The following is a 27,620-nucleotide window of genomic DNA, read 5'->3' as shown; positions in this document are numbered from 1 at the left end:
GACACACCTTTTCCTTTGTCATTCTTTACAGCTTCATCATCAGGTTCACTCCCTTGAGGCACCTCCCCACCAAGTTGCTCATTGTCCTCAATGAGCACTGGTCTTTGTTCTCTTTCTGGTAGCTCCTTGCCACTTCTGAGGGTAATGGCATTGGCATACTCCTTTGGGTTTGGCTCAGAATTCCTAGGAAGTGTTCCTTGTTGTCTAGAAGAAGAAGCTTGATTCTTTTGAAGATTTTTCAGCTGATGTTGCATAGCTTCATACTTTGAACTCAGATCAGTGAAACTGTTCTCCCTGAAGTATCTGCTGAAAAACCCCATCTAAGTATGGACCCATCTTCTGACCCTGCTGCTGCTGTCCAAAATCTGGTGGAAACTTGTTCATTGGCGGCTGACTAGTGAAGTTACCACCCTGATTCTGCTGAGGTTGCTGAACATATTACTCAGGTTGCTGAACATAATGCTGCTTGCTCTGAAAATTCCCTTGAATCTGATTCTTGGGAACATAGCTTTGCTGAGCTTGTTGAGAGGGATAGACCTGATCTCATGGATTAGCTACATTTAGATTTCTGTATGACAAGTTTGGATTGTGGTAGTTGTTATACCTCTGAAACTGTTTCTGATTTCCAATGTAATGCAGTTCTTCTTGTGTTAATCCCTCCTCATTCACATTCTCAAAGCAAGGAGTTTGTTCATCATAATCTCCAACAAAATGCATTCGCTTCTGAGTAGCCACTAGTACCTTATCCAACTTGCTCTGTAACTCCTTGATATCTTTTCTCATCCTGTGTTCTTCACAAGAGCCTTCTCCTCTATTGGCTCTGTCATAGTCCTCTTCATAGGTGTCATTACTCATAGCCAATTTCTCTACCAGCTCCATTGCTGCATTGATTTCTTTGGCAAGAAAGTTGCCATTGGAAGCTGTATCCAACTGATTTCTGAACTTGGGGAGAGCTCCTCTGTATAGAGTGTTAAGTAGAGAAGCCTCAGAAAAACCATGATGAGGGCACTGGTTTGTATAGCTTCTAAATCTTTCTCATGCTTTCCCAACGGTCTCATTGTTGTATTGGGTAAAGCTTGAGATTTGATTTCTCAACTTGGCTGTTTTTGATGTGGAGAAGAATTTAGAGAGGAAAGTCAGCTTACATTGCTCTCATGTTTGAATAGATCCTCTAGGACAATTCGTTTCCCATTGATGAGCTTTGTCTCCCAAGCTGAAAGGAAAAAATCTTAACTTGAAGCTATCCTCTGAAACACCATTAATCTTTTTCAGATCACATAATCTTTCAAATTGATCAAGGTGCTCAAGTGGATCCTCCATAGGCAGTCCATGAAATTTTGAATTCTGCACCATATTGAGAAGTGATGCCTTTACATCGAAATTGTTGTTTTGGACTGGTGGAGCTTGGATTCCTGCTCTGTATTGATGTGCATTAGCCTTGTCATTCTCTCCAACAAAGACAAGGTTTGGCTCTTGACGCCTGGGAGGTTGTGGGTGGGGCTGTTGGTTGACCTGATGCCCTTGCTGGTTCTGGTGTCCCTAAATTTGTCTCTGATGGACCTGTGGCTGTGGAACCTGAACTCTAATCCCATGAGTTCCAATACCAACTCCCTGACCCTGAACATCTGCTTGAGCCTGATGCTCATCTCTAACTTGCTGGTGATCCATACCCAATATCTCAAGATGTGCTGCTCTTTCCCTTGCTCTTCTAGCAGCTATCTCTACCAGGTGGATATTGTCAAAGAATGGTTCAACTGGCTCACAACTTCTGCTTCTGTTCCTTGGTCTATTGGACATAAAACTTAAAATTCAACACTTGTAGGTTTAATCAGTAAAACAAAAAATAAACACTTGATCTCTAGAACAGACCAGCGACTAATGCTAAATCCACACTTTGGCAACGGTGCCAATTGATAAACAAGAGTTTATGGACTCTTAGGGTATCAGTCCCTTTTATCTATTGTAGCATAAAGAGTGTCAATTCAACAATATTGTTTAGTTCATCTTAATCCAAGCAAATAAAAAAATAATTGGTTGTGACAAGTAACAAATGGAAACTAAACAAGGCTAAAACAAGAGTAAGCAAGTGATTCAAGACAAAAAAACAAGTAAATAGCAGGATGATGATGATATGAATATGATGAAACTTAGAGCTCTAGACATGATAGTTGGCTAGGGTGGATCAGGGTTTAATCAAGGAGCTAATGACAATAATGATGAATGATCTAAGCAACTTAGGATTCAAGTCAAGTTTTAATATTTCTCAAGCACCAAAACACAATTTCAAACATTGCTCATACCCAATCATCATTAGAGACACAATGAAAGAAATGCATTAAACACCAATCCTAATGTACCATCTATGCTCAAAACAACATTTCCATGTGAATCAAACAATAGACTCTTGATTTAGTTGGTTCATACATTTCATCACACTTTTTGGGTGGATGAAATACCTAAGATATGGGTTAGAGAGATCATCTAAAACCCAGCATTAATATCAGCTAAACAAGACAGAGATGCATAAATCTAGTTCTAAACAGCCTTAATCAAACCCCTAAGCACCCTAACCTAAATATCTAGAACTCTAATGAGGTGACTTCTCACTAATCATGATTAACTCTTTGATTCCTTTGCAAAAAGAGTAGTTAAGCATGATTAGTTGATGAGAATAGATAGATGGTGGATAGATAATGATGAAAAGATTATTCAAACTTTAAAACTCTCTTGGATTAAACAGAAAATGGGAGATATTTCTCTCAAAAGGAGTCTTACACAAAAGAGGCAAAAAAATTTACGGAATGAAAGGTGAGTCTTGGGAAAAAAAACCTTAAAAACTATTTAAAAGAATCTGGTTCGGACCGGGTCAGCCCAGGACAAACTGGGTACTGACCCGGTTCATTTGGGTCATGAGGCAAGTGTGCAAGATGGTCCTGGTCCTAGCTTACCCGTACTGCCATGTCGCACTGATCCAAGTGCTTCTTCTTGCGGGTCAGTTCTTTGCTCTTCTAGCCGCACACTTATCTAGGAGCCAAATGCGAATGTTTGTGCAATTCAGGTTGTCTTTCTTTCCCACTCGCACCTACCATCTTGCAGCCTGGAGAGAGTATGTGTGCGAGATGGTTCTTCTCACCTCCCAGTCGCACAGCCATGTCACAGCCATTTGCGAGTGTTGGTGCAACATGGTTCACTTCATTTCTCACTCGCACTCCCAAGTCGTACAGCCTTGTGGACTTAGCAAAATTTGAGCCTTGGAAGTCTCTACCTTGCTCCGAGTCGCCTTACCCCCACTATTCAAGTCGCAGGTTGCTCCCAGAGTTTAAACCTTCACTGCTGCGAGTTAACCAAGTCGCACACCTGTGTTGCAGCTTTTCTCATTTCATTAGACCAACCTTTACTTGAACTGGCAGAACTCGTGGGATACTAGTCCAAATGACTCAGGACAAACTCCAGAGGGAAGGCAGCTCAATTCCCTACAACTTTCATTACATCCGAAGTGAGAAAGTCTTTCCAGTAAATGGATCTTTGCATCAGCTCGGAAGGTTCCGATTTCTTACTGCGAGACATGTCTGTTCTCCGTTTGCGAAATCTTTGACCTCGGTGATCCAAATGACTTGATTCTAATCGTTCTGGAAACATGACTCACTGCTCTCGAATCTTGATGAAGGCCTTGTAAACTGAATCGGAAGGTAAGGGCTCCGTCTTGAGTGATCTTTGAGGCACATCGGATCGGTCCGGAATGGATGCGAGACAGGTTTGTCTTCTGTTGGCCATATCATTCAGTTTACTGCTCCAAATCCATTGATTTCAACTGTTATAGAACTCTTACTCAATCCTCTTGAACTTTGCTGAAGACACTGCAGACTAGATCGGACGGGAAGGCTTTCTGGTAAAGGCATCTTTGAAGCGTGTCGGAACCTGGGAGTTTTGGCCGAGATTTTATTGACCGCGTCCTGCTATCCGCGGTACGTATTTCAGCCGATAAAAATTATTCCTGCAGCAAAAAAGTTTTGGTCGAGAGAAACTCGGTCCGGTGCATGATTTGGCCGATCCAAGCTTCCCGATAAAGGTTGTTGGCCTGTATTTTTATTTCCTGCAGTAAGCTTTTATGCCGATAACCTCCAATACCCAATTTTCACCATTTCTCCATCTTCTTTCACTATTCTTTTACCTGGTTCCATCTTTTCCACTCCAAATGACTTCCAAAGCACCTGATTGACACTCCAAACATACAAGACTCACTTGGACCTAGCTAATGCAAAGTTCTAAAACTCTAAAACAATTATAAAACATGAAGAATCTATCTAAAATGTATGAATGAGACTCAATTCTTGGACCAAAAATACATCCTAAACATGCAATGATATGAATATATAGAGTGGGCAGTTGCGCCCAGTAAAATATACAAATAAAATTATTTACATACAATTCACTGAAAATTTCACAGCTTAGTTGGCTCAAAAACTCTATCAGCGTTTAATGGAGGAAAAACGGCCGATTCCTACACGAACTTTGTGCTTTCTGAAAGTCCATACACGAACTTTTAAGTCATGCCCATACCTACACGAACTAGCTTGATTTGGTCAATTACTACAAAACCGCTTGTAATCTGGTCAATTCCCCCAAACCCGTTAACGGGGTATATATCACCGTTAATGGATGCTGACATGTGAGTATGCGTAGAAATGTTAAAAAAAAAATTATTTTTTTAAAGCTAAATAAATCCAAACGACATCGTTTTTATTGATTTACCTCATTGTCGAAACTCAGCAAAACTCGGAAATGAAATAGAATCGAGTTGACACTTCTACCACGCAATCGAAATGGACAAACTCGCGGCACCTACTCGTCTTTTTCGTCGACGGAAACCATCGCAGCTTATCTCCTCGATCCCAAATACTCGATCCCAAATCCCAAATCGCAGCTTATCTCACGAACCCTAATTTAAATTTTTTTTCCAAATTTGAGAATAATGTTTAAGTTAAAACAAAACGACGTCGTTTTGTCTCTATAATTAAAAAAAAAAAATTGGAAATCAAACCGGACCAAACCGGTATTAAACCATCCCAAATCCCAAATCGCAGCTTATTTCACAAACCCCTAATTTAGAATTTCCCCCAAATTGTAAAACGACATCGTATTGAAATTTGAGAATACGGTTTAAGTTAAAATAAAACGACGTCGTTTTGTCTCTATACTTAAAAAAAAAATATTAAAAATCAAACCAGACAAAACCGGTAATACACCTGGCTGCCACATCAGAAACCGTTGACGGACATCTCACACCGTCTGCGGTTTTATAGTAATTGACCAAATCAAGCTAGTTCGTGTAGGTATGGGCATGGCTTAAAATTTCGTGTATGAACTTTCAGCAGGCACAAAGTTCGTGTAGGAATTGGCCGTTTTCCCTTTAATGGATCATGAACAAATTCTTCCAAAATAATTTTTTTTTATATACCTCCACTCAAAAAGTTTTCTAGATCCGCTTTGGGAAGTGGTGCACCTGTGTACCATGATATTTCTAACTTTAATAACAATTATTTAGATAAATTTTGTAAGGTACAATTAAAATTTTTGCTCCTATCCTTTAGAGGTATGACTCGAGTAAAAATATAATTGTGCAGTACCTTAATATATAGGAGATAATTTTGAGTAACACTCAATCATTGGAGATTCTCGAGGGGAGACTAACAGCTCACTTACTTTTACCATCCATTTTTACTTTTTCAAGGAAGTTACCTAATGGTCTTTCTGTTTAAAGTATCCTTAACCTTCAATTAGAGCTCATATATGCGTTTTTTTAGATTGTTTCATCAAATTCTAAGTACGTGTTGCCTATTTTGCAGTAACAATGTGATTATGCGACGATCAAATGATGATATTATTTTGGAAGTCAGGATTCGATTTTGGAATCTGCTGGGTGTGTGTGAAACAGTTGATTGGGCTAGGTCCATGATTTGTTTGATACAAGTTTGCCCATTCATTTTGCTTAGACGTCTGATCGATGTTACCCAATTTCAAACATTTTGCTCGTTTTATTTTTTTATAGTTTGATTGAGTCCTCGTCCTGTTAGATGTCGCAAGGATATATATCTTAGTGCATTTCGTGTCTTTAGATACATACGTGACGTTGAGAGGGAAACTTGGCTCTTAAAACGGCGATCCAATGCGACTTACACCACTATTTGAAGAATTTTGAGAACTTCTTACTTACGTTTGATTTTGTCAAAGTTATAATTAATTTTTTTATATATATCTAAATCACTCGCTTAACACTTTGATGAAGATAATCCTTAAATTTTGATACAATGTTTGATTGTTTTTTCTCTCAATCTCTATCTCCATTTTTTTTTTATGTTTACTATTTCTTTTGTTCTTTTTTTTCCTTTTGTTCTTATATTCTTGCATGTGATTATATTTGGTTAGTCTTTTTCTTGGAACTCGCTAATAATGAATTATGATGGATTAATAATTGGGTGTTGATATTTAGGGTTGATAATCTTGTTGGATCCTCCAATTACGCTCATCTTAATGCTAGATTAGGACTGATCACCTTAATTCGGAACTTATACAAGATATTGTGGTAAAGGTATTTTAGAAATGTTTGAGCCAAATTTGATTGACTCATTTCACTCTTAGCCAATGACTAAGTAAGCAGAGATCATGAGTTTAATGGACTCGGCTTGTCAGTTGTTTGAGTTTTAAATGAAACGTTAGCCAATTTTGGTGATTAGCAAAGGTGATTTATGCATTGAAAGACGATTAGTCATAGTTATTTTTTCTGTTAAACGATTAGTCATAGTTAGATGATTCAATCTCTAATGCCTTTTCTTTTTGCTTGATCCTTTGATCCACTGCCTTTTCGTATTGCTTAATCTTTTGGTATTTTTTATTATCGTTTATTTAGTACTTTCATTGTTGTTTACTTTTTCTTAATTGCTTGTTCACTTGTATCTTAGATTTTGTTAAACTTAAAGCTACAAAACTAACCCGAAGAAAGAGCAATAAGATAATAAATGGAGTAGGTATTGCATGAGTTTTGACTTCCTTACCGCGACAACCCTATACCTACTCCAACATACATGTCAGTTACTCAACGACTAGCTCACTCCTATTCATTTTACCGTAAATTATGGGGATAATTAGCAAATCACCCAAAATAATCTTTATAATATGTACCATCGAAAAAACCCTAGTAATGTATCATTTATTTAGTGTCATTAGTGGTGAATTCATAAATAAGTAGAAACTTATTTTTGTCAGAGTTTGATGAAAATGTCTTTCTCATTTGTACGCATTTGCTATTATTTTATGAAATAACATGTCGTTGAATTAGAATCACTCATGAGGTTTGATGATCATCTGAGCTAAACACTTATGATCACACAACAAAAAAAAACAATGGTAGTATTCGCAATGGTGAAAATGAAATCTACACCGGAGAATTGGCATGCGTTCTCAATTCATCATGAGGAATTTGTGAAAGAAAAAAAAAGATATACGATACAAGAGTTTTATTAGACCTAACAACCAATCAATTTAAATTTTAAGTCTGTTTGAATCTATATCAAACCAAACCAAAACCAAAGTAACCAAATTACCTAAACTCCAATTCGGTCTGATTCCGATAATTCAGTTTTGAATAAACGTCTCGAGCTAATTAAAATTGTTCATATATATATGGTCATTTTGCAAATGGTTCATGATATATTTAGTTTTTGTTTCGTAATAAAAGAGAGAAGAGAAGATTTTGTGTATGTTATTTCAAGAACAATGAATCCCTTATATAGGGGTGTATACAAGGGTTTAGGTTTAGCTTAGAGATAAAGTAAAATATCTAGGAGATAGATGTAGATTGATACATAAGTAAATCTAGAATCTTCTAGAAGATATGAACATCCATATAGAATATTTATAACACTCTCCCTTGGATGTCCATTTTGAAAAGTTGTTTGTAATGCGTTTAAAATGCTGCCTCATTAAAAACCTTATTAGGAAAATCCAATGGAAAAAACCATAGTTAAGGGAAAAAGAGTGCAGCACACATTACTCCCCTCATAAAGACATCACTCAAAATCCTTGAGATGACGCAATCCAATAAGATGAACTAACTTTTTAAAAGTAGCGGTTAGAAACGCCTTTGTGAGTAGGTCCGCCAAATTTTCACTTGAATGGATCTGTAGAACTCGAACATCGCCTTTCTTCTGCAGCTCATGAGTGAAAAAGAACTTTGGTAGAATATGCTTTGTCCTATCTCCTTTTATGTATCCGTATTTGAGCTGTGTGATACATGCGGCATTGTCTTCATACATAATTGTTGGGGCCTCTTTCCCTGCAGATATACCACAATCTCTTCATATATGGTGAACGACAGACCTTAACCATACAAACTCACGACTGGCTTCATGAATAGCCAAAATCTTTGCGTGATTAGAAGAAGTGGCTATGATGGTTTGCTTCATAAAACGCCAAGAAATAGCAGTACCACCACATGTGAACACATATCATGTTTGCGATCTAGCATTGTGGGATCAGACAAGTATCCAGCATCTGCAAAACCAATGAAATCCTCTGTAGATGGGTTAGGGAAAAATAGACCCATGTTTTTCGTACCTTGGAGGTAACACAGTATATGTTTAATCCCATTCCAGTGCCTACGAGTAGGACATGAGCTAAATCTAGCCAACAAGTTTACTGCAAATGATATGTCAGGTCTTGTATGACTAGCAAGATACATTAATGCCCCTATTGAACTTAAGTATGGTACTTCAGGACCAAGAACTTCTTCATCTTTTTCAATAGAGTAGAAGGGATCATTTTTCACATCAAGTGATCTTACAACCATTGGACTACTCAAAGGATGTGCTTGATCTACAGAAAACCTTTTAAGCACTTTTTCTGTGTATGTCGTTTGATGCACTAGAATTCTGTTCCTTAGGTGCTCAATTTGTAGTCCCAAATAAAATTTTGTTTTTCCGGGATCTTTCATTTCAAATTCTTTCTTCAGATACTCTATTGTATGTGAGATTTCTTGAGGAGTTCCAATAATATTTAAATCATCAACATACACTGCAATTATGACAAATCCTTTCTCAAATTTCTTTATAAAAAAGCATGGACTGATAAGGTTGTTTTTATAGCCTTCTTTCAACAAGTAGTCACTAAGGCGATTATACCACATGCACCATGATTGTTTCAGCCCAGAAAGAGATCGATTCAACTTTATGCAATAATCCTTTCGAGAACAGACTTTGCTTCTTTTGGAAGTTTAAATCCTTCTGGGACTTTCATATAAATATCAGTATCCAGTGGACCATATAGATAGGTTGTGACTACATCCATTAAACGAAAATCAAGTCCTTCTTTTATTGCCAGACTGATAAGGAACCTGCAAGTAGTTGCATCCACCACTGGAGAGTATGTCTCTTCATAGTCAATTCCAAGTCTTTTGAGAAAACCCTTGTGCAACTAATCGTGCTTTGTATCTCACAATTTCACCACTTTCATTTCTCTTTCGCACGAAAACTCATTTGTGTCTTACTGGATTTATACCCATAGGTATACGGACTACCGGTCCAAATACTTCTCTTTTCGAAAAAGATTTCAATTCTGCATCTATTGCCTCATTCCATTTTTGCCAATCATTTCTTTGTGTACACTCTACAATAGATTTTGGTTCTTGATCCTCATCCATAACATCAACTGCTACATTGCATGCAAAAATATCATCGACGTCGATTTGCTTTCGGTTCCATCTGATTCAAGACATGACATAATTAGTTGAGATCTCATCATTATCAGGTACCTGAATTTCTTTTTGCGTCATGTCTAATGTCTCTTCTGGACATCTTTCATTTGGGATAATTACCTCGGCTTCATCTTTGCCAATTTCTGCTCCTTTTCTTTTTCAAGGTAATTTATCTTTGGAACCGATAGGTGTAACACGCTTTAGGCGTGCTTTAGACTCATTAGCAGTTTGATTTTGTCCTTCTTGGACGTTCATTCTTATTGGAGCATTTTCAGCTGGAATGTGTGACTTAGTCACTCCTTTTGGGTCTGAAAAAGAGTCTGGCAACTGGTTTGCTAGGCTTTGCAAATGAATTATCTTTTCGGCTTCTAAATCACATTCTTTAGTCCAAGGATCAAGATAAGATAATGATAATTCATTCCAGTTAATATCTTTTTCCAGCTGTTTGTTCTCTCCCTCTAATGTTGGAAAGACAGACTCATTAAAATGACAGTTTGAGAATCGAACCTTGAATAAATCTCCCGTGGATGGCTCTAGATACTTAATTATCGATGGGGAATGGAATCCAACATATATTCCTAACCTTCTTTGAGGTCCCATATTAGATCGTTGTAATGGAGCAATCGGAACATATATAACACATCCAAATATCTTAAGATGAGAAATATTAGGTTCGTGACCCAAGATCAATTGTGATGGGGAGAGTCGATTATTACTCATTGGCCTGATGCGAATCAATGCTGCTGCATGTAATATGGCGTGCCCCCATGCAGAGATTAAGAGTTTTGATTTCATAAGTAATGGTCTAGCAATCAACTGAAGACGTTTTATTAACGATTCAGCTAAACCATTTTTTGTGTGAAAGCTATAGGGTGTTCAACACTTATCCCAATGGACATGCAGAAATCATTAAAGGCCTTTGACGTAAATTCACAAGCATTGTCAAGGCGAATTGCTTTTAGAGGAAAATCTGGAAAATGTGCTCGTAGTTTAATCAGCTGAGCAAGTAGTCTCGCGAATGCCAAATTTTCGAGTTGATAACAAGGAGACATGTGACAATCTGTTCGTTGCATCAATTAGAACCATAAAGTATCTAAAGGTTCCGTACGGTGGGTGAATCGGCCCACAAATGCCTCCTTGAATGCGTTCCAGAAAATTAATCGATTCATGAATTATTTTGGCTGGTGAAGGCCGTATGTTCAACTTTCCTTGTGAACAAGCGGCACATGAAAAATCATTAGGAAAAATCTTTTAGTTCTTCAATGGGTGTCCACAGGAATTAGTGACTATCTTTCGCATCATTGTTGAACCGGGATGGCCCAACCGGTCATGCCAAATAATGATGTTTTCAGTAAACTTCTGGTTTACTATGGCATTTACCTCAATTGTACTAATCGTAGTGTAGTACAATCCAGTAGAGAAGGCGGGTAGTGTTTCCACAATGTTCTTAGAGCTATTGGTAACACTTGTAATCTGAAGGTATTCAACATTTTCTTCACTCATAGTCTCAATATGATATCCATTTTTCTGGATATCCTTAAAGTTCAATAAATTTCTTTGAGACTTGGGAGAATACAATGCATCGACAATTTCGTATTGCGTTCTCATAGGCAATATTATATTTGCTTTTTCAGTGCCTTCAATTATCTTTGCACTACCCGTTACAGTACTCACACTAGCCTCTTTCTTTTTCAAATATGAGAAATATCTCTTACTTTTCAGGATAGTGTGGCTAGTTGCGCTGTCTGCTAAACATAAATCTCCACCATCCATTTTCTTCAAATAAATAAATAATATAAATCATATCAAAATAATTTCATTAAATAAATAGAATTCAACTATGTCTTAAAAGAAAGCAAAAAAAAACACCAAATCATAAAATAAAAGCCAAAAAACTAAATAACTTTAAAAAAAAACCAAAACCCAAAAAAACCAAGTACTAATAAATTAAGAATTAAATTACTGTTTCTCATTTGTGACAAAATCGGCAAGTTCCAGGTGAGTGGTTTCATCATGATCAAAGTCATCTTCGCCATTTTCGTACACCATATTTGTTTCCACTTTCTTCCTTTTTGTTTCAATGATTGTTGATAAAGATCAATGAGATGCTTTGGTGTACAGCACATACGAGCCCAATGTTTTGCTCCACATTGGTAACATACACTCCCATGTGGTGGTTTCTCTTGTTTGTTACCATCTTTGTTTTCCCACTTCTGGAGAGAGTATGAGTTCTTAAAAAAAACTCCTCGATCTCGAAATTTGCTGTCCACGTCCACGTGCATATTCACGACCATGGCCATGACCACGACCACGACCACGACCACGACCACGAGCGTAGCCACTATCTTGTCCATTATTGTTGGTGTGGTTTTGTTCTGTCGTATTTGTTTCAGGGAGCAGAGCAGAACCAGTTGGATGTAATCCCTAATTTTTCAGCAATAGCTCATTGTTTTGCTCAGCCACAAGGAGACAGGATATAAGTTGAGAATACTTCTTAAATCCCTTTTCACGGTATTGTGTCTGTAAGACAATATTATTAGCATGAAAAGTAGAGAATGTCTTCTCCAACTTATCTGTTTCCGAGATTTTCTCTTCACATAATTCTAATTTGGAAGTAATTTTAAACAAGGCTAACTTATAATTACTTACAGACTTAAAGTCTTGTAGTCTCAAATGAGTCCACTTATAATGAGCTTTAGGTAAAATCACGGATTTCTGGTGGTCATATCTTTCCTTTAGATCATTCCAAATGATTTGTGGATCTTCTACAGTCAAGTATTCATTTTCAAGTATTCATTTTTGAGATCCTTGTGGAGATGATGGCGAAGGAATATTATAGTTGCTCGATCTTGACTTTTACCCTCATTTTTCTCTTTGATCGTATGATCCAATTCTTTTGCACTTAGGGATAATTTTGCATCTAGTGCCCATGCCAGATAGTTGCCACCAGTGATGTCAAGAACTTCAAATTCAATGCTAGTAAAATTCGACATGTTCACTTGTTGATTAACGAGAGAGAAAAAAAGGGATCGGAGAGATTGAGAATGAGCGGATGTTGAGGTTGAGGGACGAAGCCAAAAACTCAATTAGTTAGGAACTCGTGCTGATAACTTGTTTCGTAATAAAAGAGTGAAGAGAAGATTTTGTGTATGTTATTTTAAAAACAATGAATCCCTTATATAGGAGTGTATATAAGGGTTTAGCTTTAGTTTGGAAATAAAATAAAATATCTAAGAGATAAATATAGATTGATACACAAGTAAATCTAGAATCTTTTAGAAGATATGGACATTTATATAAAATATTCATAACAGTTTTTATATATATATTTTTTTTATGATATATTTAGTTTGACAACTGGTAATGATGATATAATTATATAAGAACATGATAAATTCATAGACCGGCAATTTGCAAATGATAAAATGGTACCGACATGAGTCAACCTGTCCATAAATTCTCTTTATTTGATAAATTGGCCCGTTGAAAGTTGATAAAGTTGACATTTCAAAAGTATTAAAATGTTGCTATCTCCATTAATTAATTCCTCGTTTTTGTTTTGAACATTTTCGGCAATTCATTCCTCGTTGCAAAACACATAAGGAAAAAGCAAATCTTCACCAAAGTAACATGAATTTAAAAATTCACCAAATTATTTCGACTATTTTTTTTTGTTGGATATTTCTACACTTTTGTTTCTGATTGGTTGTTTAAAAGTTTCCAAATATAATTTTAAACTCTAAAATTTGCAGATTTTTCACAAATGGTGGATTCCGATTTTTATTTTAAACTCTAAAATTAGCTCTGTACTTACGCGCCCTTCTTTCATTTTCCATTGTTGCATAAAGTGAGAAGAGCGTCACAAGAACAATGTCGATAACATTAACGTCTCTGGAACTATTTCTTCTTCTCCATCTTCTTCTTTGTCTCGATTTCTCTTCTTCTCTCACCATACCACTCGGATCTACTCTTCACGCCTCAAATCGCAACCACTCATGGTATTCTCTCAGCTCCGCCTTCTCTCTATCCTTCATTCCCGCCGCAATTCCCGGCTCCTACCTCTTCGCCGTCGTGTTCTCCAACACTGTTCCTATCTGGTCAGCCGGAATCGTCGATTCCGGTGGATCTTTCCGCCTTCTCCGTTCTGGCTCACTCCGACTCGTCAACGGCTCCGGCGCTACTGTGTGGGACTCCGGCAGCGAAAATCAAGGAGTTGCTTCCGCCTCTCTCGAAGATTCTGGAAACTTCGTCCTTCTCAATCGCAGAAACTCGACGGTGTGGTCTTCCTTTGCTCACCCGAGCGACGTTATCGTCCCGACGCAGAGTTTCACCGTCGGTATGTCGCTCCGATCTGGTTCTTACTCGTTTCATCTCTCGAAAAATGGGAATCTGAATCTCAAGTGGAACAATAGCGTAGTGTACTGGAACCTAGGGCTCAACTCCTTAATAGATGGTTCGAATTCGATTTCAAATCTCTCGTCTCCGAGTTTTGTTCTGAAACCCAACGGAGTCGCGTCGATTCTCGATTCTAATTTACCAAACGGCGGTGCGATTTCTGTTTACAGCAGCGATTACGGAGAAGGAAACGATGTGTTTAGGTTTTTGAAGTTAGACGACGATGGAAATCTGAGAATCTACAGTGTTTCTAAAGGCAGTGAGATTCAAACGCAGGGATGGGTGGCTGTTGTTGATCAGTGTCAAGTGTTTGGATTCTGTGGAAGATTTGGGATTTGTAGATACGATGATTCGGGTCCCAAATGCGAGTGTCCATCGGAGAATTTTGTTCCTGTAGATGTGAATGGTATGAGAAAAGGTTGTAGAAGGAAAGTGGAGCTTGAGGATTGTCATGGTAACGAGGCTATGCTTGATTTGGAACACACTAGGTTCTTAACATACCAACCTGAAGTCTCTGCTCAGCGTTTCACGCTTGGGATAGAGGCGTGTCGTGTGAATTGTCTTGTTGGTAGTTTCTGTGTTGCTTCTGTTCCAATGGCCGATGGATCTGGTGTTTGCTTCCTTAAGCCACCTGGTTTCGTTTGTGGCTACAAGAACCCTTCACTTACTAGTACCTCTTCCTTAAAGGTTTGTAAACCAGTTTTACCATATTCTTTGAAGAAAAGTGACGAGCGTTGGCCAATCCGTGTGTGGATCATTGCGGTTGTTGTCATAGCTACGCTTTTGTGTTTGGTTGCAGTAGAGGTTGCTTTGTGGTGGTGCTGCTGCGGAAACAGAAGCAAGTTCGGAGCTTTGTCAACACACCACACTTTACTTGAGTACGCATCTAGTGCACCCATGAGGTTCTCTTACAAAGAGCTGCAACGTTGCACCAAAGGTTTCAAGGAGAAGCTTGGAGCTGGAGGTTTCGGCGCTGTGTATAAAGGCATGCTCGCAAACAGAACTGTGATTGCCGTGAAACGATTGGAAGGGATAGAGCAAGGAGAGAAGCAGTTTAGAACAGAGGTCGCCACCATAGGCAGCACACATCATTTGAACCTGGTCAGGTTAGTAGGTTTCTGCTCCCAAGGACGCCACAGGCTTCTCGTCTATGAGTTTATGAAAAACGGGTCGCTCGACAAGTTCATTTTCGCGGCGGAATCTGGGAGATTGTTGAGTTGGGAGTACCGGTTTTCCATTGCCCTTGGAGCCGCTAAGGCGATTCTTTACCTCCATGAGGAGTGTTCTAATTGCATTGTACACTGCGATATCAAACCTGAGAACATTCTCTTGGATGAAAACTTCAATGCCAAAGTGTCGGATTTTGGACTTGCCAAACTCATACCTAACGACGATAGATACTGGAACATGAGCTGTGTGAGAGGAACCAGAGGGTATCTAGCACCAGAATGGCTTGCAAATCTGCCAATAACTTCAAACTCTGATGTTTACAGCTATGGAATGGTTTTGTTAGAGATTGTCAGCGGAAGACGGAATTTTGAAGTCTCGGAAGAAACAAACCACAAGAAATTCTCAGATTGGGCGTACGAGGAATTCGAAAAGGGTAACAGTGAAGCAATCTTAGACAAATGTCTTCACGGAGATGAAACAGTGGATATGGAACAAGTGAGGAGGATGGTTCAGGCCAGTTTCTGGTGCATACAAAAGCACACGTCTCATAGGCCGTCTATGGGGAAAGTAGTGCAGATTCTAGAAGGAATCGTGGAGATGAGCAAGCCATTGGCTCCAAATGCTATACCCGACGTATCAGTTACATAGAACACGATACACGAGCAGTGTTCTGGCGTTGGCTGCACAGCTCTGCTCCTTTCTTCGTCTTTTTTCCCCACAAATTGCCATAAGAAATTGAGATGGAGCTTCTTATTTTGAAGGGACCTACGACAGGCTGAGCAGTCTTTAAAAGTCTTGATCAAGAAAGATGACCTGAAATAGAGCATATGGAGTTTCCAGGCAGAGTCTAAGATACATTATACAGAACAGGAAGGAGTTTAGTATGGGAACTCGACAATACTTCAAATCTGCAACTTTAAGAGCTCTTGCTTTCCTTTATGATCAATCCTCAGCAACAACTATAAAGCACAGATAATGGGGCCAAGTGAGGACAATCACATCTTATATGGATCCCAGTGAAGAAAGAACCAAATCATTATCACCACTCAAGGTCTAGTATGAATAGTGAGCCGTGAGAGTTAGGACCAGACACATGCATTATCACTTAATCTAAAATTGGTAATATGATGAAACTTCACTGAGTTTGACATGCGTAGCTCTCATGTTCCACGTGAATCGCTTTAGGTAGTTGATGATCCCGCTTATTAGCTCATGTATCCACAGCTATATACTGAAATTTCCGACTTTTAAAGGTTATTATAGTTATCCTCCCATAATTTTTGACAAACTTATTAAGTTGACTACATGATCAACCTAACAAGAATAAAATTAAAGTAATCAGTAAATCTATAGAAAAATTGAAAGTAGTCAAAGACGGGTTCCTAAATAACAAAACAAAGTAAATGAACTTATTGTATTTTATTATTCCTTTTAATTTCCCAGGAAATTATTTTGTTTTCTTGGAAAGAAGATAAAAGGACGTTATATTACTCAATACAAACTTTGAAGGTTATTATAGTTTAGTTATCTTCCCTTTTGTTTATGTAAAACTATGAAATATGTAATTTATGACATATAAATTATAGAATAAATCATAGGGCTTTTAGCGAAAAAACTCTTCAACTAAGTTTGAATCGGATAAAAACTCCTCAACTATTTTTTTAAAGTAAAAATCTCTCAACTAAGTTTTCGTAATGATTTAGTCCTTCTGTGAACAGCACGGTCAAATCTTAACAAATCATTCTTTTTTTAGTAAAAACTACACAATTTTTACTATAAACAACAAGCTTTTTGAAAACCAGATATAAGAATCCCAAATTAAACATAATCTCTAAAATCTCCAAATTCTTAAACCTAAATTGATGAACCCTAATTTTTGAAAGTGTGATCCTAAGTAGTTTTTAAAGTTTGGAAGTCAATTGAGTAAGATTGGAAATGATTTGTTGTGTTGATTAAAACGAATTTGAGAGAAAAGCCCTTGAATTGAGAGAAATATTTTCGCAAATTGGGAGAAAGAGGAGAAAAAATCACAAATCTGAAGCTTGGAAGAAGATGAGCCAACTGTTTTAATTTGATCTTTAAAACCTTGTTCTTCTTCTTCCAACAAATTTACTTAGAAGAAGAATTTAAGAGATTTTCAAATTGAATGAGGAACCCTAATTTTTAAATTGAGAATTTTAAAAGTTTCAAATCGATTTTGGGTTTTCTTTTATTGAAGTCATTTCATTTTTTTAAAAAAATACAAAACACTACGTTTTCATTTAACTGTAATTCGTTAAGATTTGACGGTACTGTTCACGGAGGGGTTAAATCATTACGAAAATTTAGTTAAGGAGTTTTTACATTACAAAAATAGTTGAGGGATTTCTATCCAATTCAAACTTAGTTGAGGGGTTTTTTCACTAAAAACCCTAAATCATTTGTCAATCATCATATATATTATAAGCGAAGTAAAAATTTCGTTTAAAGCTCTCTCATTTAATCTCAGGGTGGCTAATTACCTTTTACCCCTTCTTAAATTAGTTTAAATTAATTTTTATAAAAATATATATTAGAAAAATGAAAATAATGGTTTAAATTAAGTTAACAAACCATTATCATACCGTATATAAAAAAAACCAAAAACAATGGTTTAGGGTTTAAAAACAAATACATTTCCCTTAAAGAGATTGCAGAGTAAAGGATCTGTGATTCTTACAAATACCAAACTTCCCTGAAGGGCAACAATGATTGTATCTGGATTTCATCTGGTATTGTTCTCTTTTAAACAAAGCCATACAAGTGTTGTAAGTTGCAGTAGAAGTAATTAATTTTCACACAAACTTTCTTTCGATGCCAAGATTCAGATTTTTTTAAAAGCTTGTCTTGTACCAGTTTGACTGCCGAGAAAACTGTGAAAGGAGAAAAAAAAAGTTATTTGGGATTTCTTTAAAGCCAAAACGAGAGACAAGACGTCAATAGGTTAAATCACGCAAATGATCTCTAAATCATTTTGCAAGCTTATAAGCTTCTTACAGAGGACAAGCTATATCTTCTAGGTTTTATCTTTAGCCACATAGTTGATCTGACAATTTTTCCAGGTTTTATCGAGAAATCAAGCTTCTGTAATCATACGATCAAATCAAGGGGAATAAAAGGAAAAGCTTTGGTTGAATCAGAAATTAGCTTCGGTTTCCAAAGTTGATCAACAACCCATCAGAAAAAAAAAGTTAAAAAAAATTCAAATAGAGAAGTTAACAAAATTGGTTGAACAAAAATAAAACTTTCAACTCTTCAACATTCAAATTAAGAGAATATATTTTTCTTTTACACTTGGTGGGCGTCTTTTGACAAACAAGAGAGAGCGAAAGTGAAATATTAAATTATGTGTCTTATCTATAGATGACCGACAAAACCATTAGTTTTCATGGAGGATTCTCAACTGGGAAAATGCAAAGAAAAAGTGGGAGACACTAGAGAGGAAAAGAGATGGATGGTCAAAAAAAAAGTAAAAATGGAAGTTTTATAGCCACAAAGTCGTGGCCTTAAGCTCCATGGGAGGGAAGAAGAATGAAGAACACATAGGTAATCGGTGAATCTTTTCTCTGACCAATTACACAGAGGTGATTAGTGTATCATACCAAAGAGACTTGGTTCCCAATGCAAATGAAAATAGCCAAAGCTTCCACTTTCCTTCCTGGTTGCTAGAGATTTTTGTAGCCGATATTATAACAATGTGCCACGATTAAAAACACATGTCCAGTTCTAATTCTTTGGCTAATCTATTATATGATCGATATATTGCATAAGTCTTATATAAAAAGTTTTTTAGTTTGCATGATGATATATGTAACGGAAGGAAGAAGAATGTTGTGGTGCACTTTTTCTATTAATATATAGGTTCATCTTTTTCTATTAAAATATCCATATTAAATGAAATCCAAGCTAAACTATAGGGAAGGTTCATCTTTTTCTATTAATATGTTTGGAATTACAAAAAACATCTCCAAAACATTAAAAAGAAAATAAAGTATACGAAACCGAAGAAGAAAGAAAACCTAGCAAATTTTGCCACAAATCATCAGCTACAAATATCAACCTTAGACGTTGGCAGCCTGATTGGATTCGGTCGCGACATATTACTTTGGTCGAGTGAATTTCATGGACAACAGAGATGGTTTGGATGTGGTAACATGAATCTGTTTTTTGGTATTTTAGGTTACGTTTCGTAGAATTACATGTACACATGATAGGAAAGGTTACCTAGCTTCACAGTGCGTCTTGTGTTTAACTACATAACTTTTGAGGAAATTGTTTTAAAAGTTTGTGTGAGAGGGAGGATGAGAGAGAGAGAGACGTAAAGAAAGAAGTAAAAGCCTTTAAAAGACATATAGATCTGGATAGACAAAATGAGTGATGGAGGGAATGAGTGATAGAGAGAGAGAGAGGGATGGAGGGAATGAGTGAGAGAGAGAGAGATATGGAGGGAATGAGTGAGGGAGTGGGAGAGAGGGAGCAATGGAGAGAGGGAGAGAAAGAAAGGTGAAGCGCAAGAAGGAAAATGCATGAAAGACAAAGTTGAAGAAGTTAAAAATGAGGAGAGGCACAAGAAAAAAAGACAAAGACGATAAAGAAAAAAAACCAAACGGTATAAAATGGTGAAAGAAAAAAAAACGAAAAAGTCACATTTATCTTAATTTAGTTGGTTATAGGGTTTATATACTTATTTACTATTATTTTCTGAGTGTTTATTTTTGGATGGTGTTTACTTTTTGGGATTATTTATGTTTTTGATTTCGTATGTTTTAAATGGATTGTTCTGATTCTTTTGGGTTTATAACTTTAAAATTTTTTTTACGTTTTGAAACTTTTCGGCCTGCGCAAAGCGCGGGCTAAACACCTAGTTGTGATAAAACATGTCGTCAATTGGTGGATTTCTTTATAACCCAAGATGTGTGTTCACAAATAAAAAAAGTGACGTACGTAACTGGTAATGGTAAAGATTAGTGACATGTTTTATCACAGTTGACTTCTTGACTTAGATGGCAAGAGTCTAGATTTGTTTTCACACAAAAAGAAAAAAAAAGTGACATAAGTGGTGAGACTAGTCGTATGTTTTCTCACAGTTGCTTCTTGACTTAGATGCAAGAGTCTACACGGCAAGAATCCATGTAGTTCCAAAAAAGTTTCGCACTCTATGTGGTTGTGAGCCACTTTAGTATCACCATAATGTGAAATGAAATTTGCAATTGCTTCGTCCGATCCCTTGTAATACAGTTTCCTGCGAAACTTGATAAGCACAAAAAAGCTTTTAACCAAAAAAACATTTACAAAATTAAAAAAAAAAAAACAAACTTTGAGAAGCATGAAAGTCCCGTTTCTTTTACTTGCTTTCAATGCTCTCATTTTACTTGAAGCATATCATTTTACCGATGAAACTGATAGACAAGGGTTGTTAGAGTTCAAGTCTCAAGTTTCTCAAGGCAAAAGAGTTGTCTTGTCCTCATGGAATAACTCACTCCTTGTTTGCAAGTGGAAGGGGGTTACATGTGGCCATAAACACAAGAGAGTTACTCGTTTGGACCTTGGAGGACTACAATTGGGCGGAGTGATATCACCATCTATTGGTAATCTTTCCTTTCTCATATCACTTAATCTCTCTGACAACTCTTTCAGTGGAACCATCCCTTCAGAGGTGGGAAAATTGTTCAGACTTAAATACTTGAATCTGAACTTTAATTTCCTCAGAGGAGGGATTCCAGTCAGTCTATATAACTGCTCTAGATTGGCGGAGATTTTTTTATATTCAAATCATCTTGGGGAAGGTGTTTCTTCAGAAGTAGGGTCATTGACAAAGCTTCTTACTTTAGATCTTGGTAAAAACAACTTGAAAGGGAAGCTTCCTGAATCTCTAGGAAACTTGACATCACTCGAGCAACTTAGCTTTACCAATAACAACATAGAAGGGGAAGTTCCAGATGGTATAGCTAGAATGTCTAAAATGATGTTTCTTCAGTTATCAGCGAACAAATTTACAGGCGTTTTCCCCCCTCCATCTACAATTTGTCATCACTAGGGATTTTAAACATCTTTGGAAATAGTTTCTCTGGTAGCCTGAGGTCTGATTTTGGTGATCTACTGCCAAACCTTCGAGAGTTAACTATGGGAAGGAATTATTTCACAGGAACCATTCCGACAACAGTTTCCAATATCTCTAATCTTCAAACATTTGCGATGGAGTATAACAATCTGACAGGAAGTATTCATCAAGATTTTGGAAAATTAATAAACTTGGAATCTTTGTCTTTTCTTGGAAATTCTTTGGGAAGTCACTCGTTTGGTGATCTTGAATTTCTTAGAGTTTTGACTAACTGCACTCAACTACAAGAAATAGATGTCGGTGCAAATAGGCTTGGTGGTGACTTGCCTACTTCAATTACCAATCTGTCCACAAACCTCATCTATTTAAGCCTTCAAAACAATCTCATCTCTGGAAGCATTCCCGATGACATTGGGAATCTCATAAGCCTACAAAGCCTTGGGTTACATGAAAATCGGTTAACAAGTCCACTCCCAACCTCTATTGGTAAGCTTTTACAACTAGAGGGATTAAATCTCAATTCAAATAGAATGTCAGGAGAGATACCAACTTCTATAGGCAACATCACTCGGTTAGACTTACTTTACTTGTTCAACAATAGCTTTGAGGGAAATGTTCCGTCGAGTCTCAGTAATTGTAGAAACATGCGAGTGTTATGGATTGGGTCTAATAAGTTGAATGGAACTATACCTCGGGAAATTATGCAACTTCAGCGTCTTGTTCGTCTAGACATGTCAAGGAATTCTTTGATCGGCACTATGCCAGATGTTATTGGACAGTTAGAGAATCTTGGTACACTATCTCTTGCGCATAATAAATTATCAGGGAAAATCTCAAAAACCTTGGGAAACTGTCTCGCAATGGAAAAAATCTTCATCTAGAAGGAAATTCTTTTGATGGAGATATTCCAGATATAAAAGGGTTGGTGGGTGTTAAAAGAGTTGATTTATCGAACAATAATCTCTCTGGAAGTAGACCTAGATATTTTGCAAAGTTCCCCTTGTTGGAGTATCTCAATTTATCTGTTAACAACCTCGAAGGAAGTGTGCCAACAGAGGGAAAATTTCAGAACTCTACTTTAGTTTTGTTATCTGGAAACAAAAATCTATGTGGAGGCATCAAGGAACTGAAACTAAAGCCATGCATTGCGCGAGAACCAGCAATGGAGACAAAGCCTTTTTCTATGTTGAAGAAAGTTGTGATCGGGGTTAGCGTATGCCTAGCTTTGCTTTTTCTGTTGTTCATAGCTTTTGTTTCTCTACGTTGGTTCAGTAGAAGAAAGAAGAACCATCAGAACAATAATTTAGTTCCTTATACCTTGGGGGCCTTTCATGAAAAGATAAGTTATGGAGCTCTCCGACATGCGACAGATGGCTTCTCTTCAAGCAATATGGTTGGGTCAGGCAGTTTTGGTACGGTGTTTAAGGCATTGCTCCCGAGGGAGAACACAATTGTTGCGGTGAAAGTTCTAAACTTACAGAGACACGGAGCGATGAAGAGTTTTATGGCAGAATGTGAATCCTTGAAGGATATACGCCATCGTAATCTTGTGAAACTATTAACAGCTTGTGCTAGTATTGATTTCCAAGGTAATGAATTCAGAGCTCTCATATATGAGTTTATGCCGAATGGAAGCTTGGATATGTGGTTGCACCCAGAGGAAGTCGAAGAGATTCGTAGGCCATCAAGAACCTTGACACTTCTTGAAAGGCTCAACATTGCGGTAGATGTGGCTTCTGTTTTGGACTATCTTCATGTCAATTGCCATGAACCTATTGCTCATTGTGATCTTAAGCCAAGCAACGTACTTCTAGATGATGATCTAACAGCCTATGTTAGTGATTTTGGTCTAGCTCGACTGCTCCTAAAATTCGACAAAGACTCCTTCCTCAACCAACTAAGCTCGGCTGGCATAAGAGGAACCATTGGTTATGCCGCACCAGGTAAAACTATCACACATCTGCAATGTTTAATTGAGAGAAAAATTAGTGTATACTTAATTTTACTACAATTTTTTTTATGTTGCAGAATATGGAATGGGAGGAGAACCATCAATACATGGTGATGTGTATAGCTTTGTGGTTCTCCTTTTGGAAATGTTCACTGGAAAACGACCAACCAATGAGTTATTTGGGGGAAAATATAACCTTACACACCTACACCAAGTCGATGTTGCCAGAAAGAGTATTGGAAATTGCAGACAAATCGATTCTTCACATTGGTCTCAAAGTCGGTTTCCGTATTGCTGATTGCTTAACACTGGTTTTAGAGGTAGGGCTTAAGTGTTGTGAAGAATTTCCAACGAACCGGTTGGCCACGAGTGAAGCTGCAAAGGAGTTAATCTCAATCAGAGAGAGGTTCTTCAAAGCCAGAAGAACAGCTACACGTTGAAGCGTGAATGGTTTTGTCTACAAACTTTGCAACTCATTTAAAAGGCTTAATCTAAGGCCTATATAATATCGTATTTCATAATGAGTGGTATGTGGTGTCAGAGATACAGCTGGAGTCTCTTTATTTCTCAATATCTGATTGATTCGATATCTCTCTGTATATAGCAACTTTCATATTTACTCTAACCTAGAAGGCTCCTTGTACTAATATTTATACCGTTGTACATTCTGTGAATATAATCAAGCTTCATCTACTACATGGTATCAGAGCAAGTATTGATAACCTAATCTTTTTCTGCCGCCGCTTCCTCTCTTCATCTTCTCCCCCTCCTTCTCCTTCTTCTTTCTCCTATTTTCTATTCATCGACCATGGCCAACGCTGCCAACGCTGCTGATATTGTCGATCCCACCCAAAATCTACTCAATGTGAACATGTCAAATGTCACAAAACTCAATTCCTCTAACTACATCACCTGGAGTCTTCAGATCCATGCTCTCCTTGATGGGTATGATCTCGCAGGATACCTTGATGGATCCACATCCGCTCTAGCCACCACAGTAACCACAAATGGTGTCACATCAGCCAATCCCGCATACACAAAATGGAAACGACAAGACAAACTGCTCTACAGTGGTATCCTCGGCTCTCTCTCTCCACCCATCCAACCGTTGGTGTCCAAATCCACAACTACTGCAGACATTTGGACAACACTCGCAGAAACATATGCTAAACCAAGCAGAGGACACCAACAACAAATCCGACATCAACTCAAATACTGGACCAAAGGAGAGAAGACCATTGATGCTTATATCCAAGGTCTCACGACCCGATTCGACCAGCTTGCTCTCCTTGGGAAACCTATGGATCTCGAAGACCAGATAGACTATGTCCTGGCTGGACTTCCAGAAGAATACAAATCTGTAGCAGAACAAATCGAAGCTCATGACACACCTCCCTCGGTTCCCGAACTTCATGAGAAGCTCATCTCCAAAGAAGCAAAAATTCTCGCTTCCTCCTCTTCTCTCACATCTGTGACACCGATCAGCGCCAACATGGCCAACACCAAGTCGCGTCAGTTCAACCCAAAGCAGAACTCCCATTCTCAAAATCGCTCCAATCAATCTTGGAACAAAAATCCTCAATACCAACAATCCACCAGCTATCAGCGTACAGATGCTCACCAGCCTCAGGGATATCAAGGAAAATGTCAACTTTGTGGAATCTTTGGCCACAGTGCCCGGTGATGCCCTCAGCTCCAAGGACAAGCTCCATCCGCCTCCAACGGCATTCTTCCCAACCCGTATAAACCTTGGCAACCACGCGCTAACTTTGCTCAAACCTTCCCGGGGCAAACAGACTCATGGCTGGTGGATAGTGAAGCCACTCATCATCTCACCAATGATCTCCATAACTTCTCCATCCATCAACCATACAACGGCGACGACAATGTGATGATCGGTGATGGCTCTGGTTTATACATCACTCACTCGGGTGAAAGATCTGAGCTCGGGGGCTCCATTGCTCCAAGGCAAGACTAAAGATGATCTCTACGAATGGCCGGTTTCAGATTCAACACTTCAATCGTTTTTTGCATCTTCTTCTCCATCAAAAATAAGTCTTGATGATTGGCACAATCGTCTTGGACACCCTGAATTTTCTATAATCAAAACCATTGTTTTCAAATATTCTCTTCCTATCTCTCACTCTGTATCTGAAAACTCGTTATGTTCTGATTGATCCATCAATAAATCTCATAAACTTCCATTTTCTAAATCTACTATTACATCCTCTAGACCTCTCGAAATTATTTTCTCTGATGTCTGGACCTCTCCGGTCCTTTCTATTGATAACTTCAAGTATTATGTTGTTTTTATTGATCATTTTACCAGGTACACATGGCTCTATCCTCTCAAGACAAAAGCTCAAGTCAAGGAAACATTCATACCTTTCAAGGCGCTAGTAGAGAACAGGTTCCAAGCAAAGATTGGATCACTTTACTCTGACAATGGTGGCGAATACATCACCCTTCGATCATTCCTCGCTAAAGCAGGGATCACCCATCTCACATCTCCGCCTCACACGCCTGAACACAATGGCATATCTGAAAGGAAGCACCGGCACATTGTGGAAACAGTTCTGACACTGCTCACACATGCTGCCATGCCAAAGCTGTACTGGTCCTATGCATTTGTTACGGCAGTCTACCTTATCAACCGACTACCCACGCCGACACTTTCCATGGAGTCACCGTACCAGAAGCTATTCGGTTCAACCCCCAACTACACCAAGCTGCGGGTATTTGGATGCTTGTGCTTCCCCTGGATAAAACCTTACAACTCTCACAAACTTGAAGACAGATCCACCCCATGTGTGTTCATCGGCTACTCTCCATCCCAAAGTGCCTACCTCTGTTTACAAACCAGCTCTAGAAGAGTGTACGTTTCCAGACAAGTCCAGTTCGACGAACGCGTCTTCCCGTTCCGATCTACCACACCTACGCTGCAATACTCCTCCGATGAACCACCACAACATCAACCTCCTCTCATCACAATTCCGCTCCTTCAATCACCCACCGCTCCAACAGTCGCATCAACACCGCCAGCTGCCTCGCCCCAGCTCACGTCGTCCGGCTCCGTCAATGCCGCAAACTCCACCGACGTCAACCATTCGCCGTCAACCTCCTCTCCAGCTCCTATCGTTCCCAATCCAATCCCACAATCTCAAAACCCAACAAATCCCTCTCAGCCCATTACCACAAGCCCATCAAGCCCAATTCCTCATGTGCCCTTAGCCCAAGTCACAAATCCTCCTTCCCAAACCCAACAACACGATTCAAGCCCAACCACCACCTTGTCTTCTCCGACTCATCCCGTCACCGGCGAACAACCACCGCAGAACCAACATCCGATGCAAACCAGGCGTAAAAACAACATCTCTAAACCAAACAAAAAAATACTCCCTATCTGCAGCCCTTGCCACCAACATCGAACCCGAACCACAAACTGTCACTCAAGCAATGAAGGATGAAAGATGGCGCCGAGCAATGTCACATGAATATGATGCCTATGCTCGCAATCACACTTTCGACCTGGTTCCTCGGCAACCTCACTTCAATGTTGTTGGCTGTAAGTGGTTATTCAAAAATAAATTTACTTCTAATGGCTCTCTTGACAGGTGTAAGGCGCGCCTTGTCGCCAAAGGCTACAAACAGGAGTTCGGCCGCGATTACAACGATACCTTCAGCCCGGTGATAAAGTCGACTACCCTCCGCATTGTGCTTGATGTAGCCGTGACATGATCATGGCCGCTTACCCAACTCGACGTCAACAACGCCTTCCTCCAAGGAATCCTCACAGAAAAGTTTACATGGAGCAGCCGCCTGGTTTCATTGATTCAGATCACCCTGACCATGTCTGCCGCCTGAACAAAGCTGTCTACGGGCTCAAATAGGCACCGCATGCCTGGTACTTGGAACTACGGAACTTTCTTACCAGCATTGGATTTCACAACTCTCTCTCCGACACCTCTCTCTTTGTCCTCTCGCACAACCACACCCTTGTGTACCTACTTGTGTATGTCGACGACATTCTCGTCACTGGCACTTGCTCAACAGCCATTCAACGAATCCTCACTCTTCTTGCCGATCGATTATCTGTTAAAGATGCAGAAGACCTCAACTATTTTCTTGGACTTGAAGCACATCGAACACCTGCAGGCCTTCATCTCTCCCAACGCAAATACATATTGGATCTCCTCCACCGCTACAACATGCTCAATGCCAAACCTGTAAGCACACCGATGGCATCCTCTCCCAAGCTCACATTGACAACAGGCAAA

General features: G+C 38.6%; 1 protein-coding gene, 1 non-coding gene and 1 pseudogene across 2 annotated transcripts; all 3 read left to right on the top strand.

Moving 5' to 3' along the window:
• The first annotated feature begins 991 nt into the window (after positions 1-991).
• LOC112085735 lies at positions 992-1,098 on the top strand. The gene has a single exon (XR_002899034.1). It is a non-coding gene; the product is annotated as a small nucleolar RNA R71 (small nucleolar RNA).
• Positions 1,099-13,618: 12,520 nt separating this feature from the next.
• Positions 13,619-16,264, top strand: LOC18014490 (G-type lectin S-receptor-like serine/threonine-protein kinase At1g34300). Its single transcript, XM_006397110.2, has one exon. It carries the CDS (start codon positions 13,619-13,621, stop codon positions 15,959-15,961), a length of 2,343 nt encoding a protein of 780 aa, XP_006397173.1. The 3' UTR covers positions 15,962-16,264.
• A 4,360-nt stretch (positions 16,265-20,624) lies between these two features.
• LOC18014489 lies at positions 20,625-24,021 on the top strand (annotated as a pseudogene).
• The last annotated feature ends 3,599 nt before the right edge of the window (positions 24,022-27,620 follow it).

The sequence above is a fragment of the Eutrema salsugineum genome, unplaced genomic scaffold, assembly GCF_000478725.1.
Source record: "Eutrema salsugineum unplaced genomic scaffold, Eutsalg1_0 scaffold_3, whole genome shotgun sequence".
In the NCBI taxonomy this organism is placed as follows: Eukaryota; Viridiplantae; Streptophyta; class Magnoliopsida; order Brassicales; family Brassicaceae; genus Eutrema; species Eutrema salsugineum.
Note: the sequence above shows the minus strand (reverse complement) of the source record. Positions and strands in the feature narration are given on the sequence as shown.

Bases quoted from the DNA above. Each gene is read 5' to 3' on its own strand.
- LOC18014490 (XM_006397110.2), top strand. From the start codon at position 13,619: ATGTCGATAACATTAACGTCTCTGGAACTATTTCTTCTTCTCCATCTT.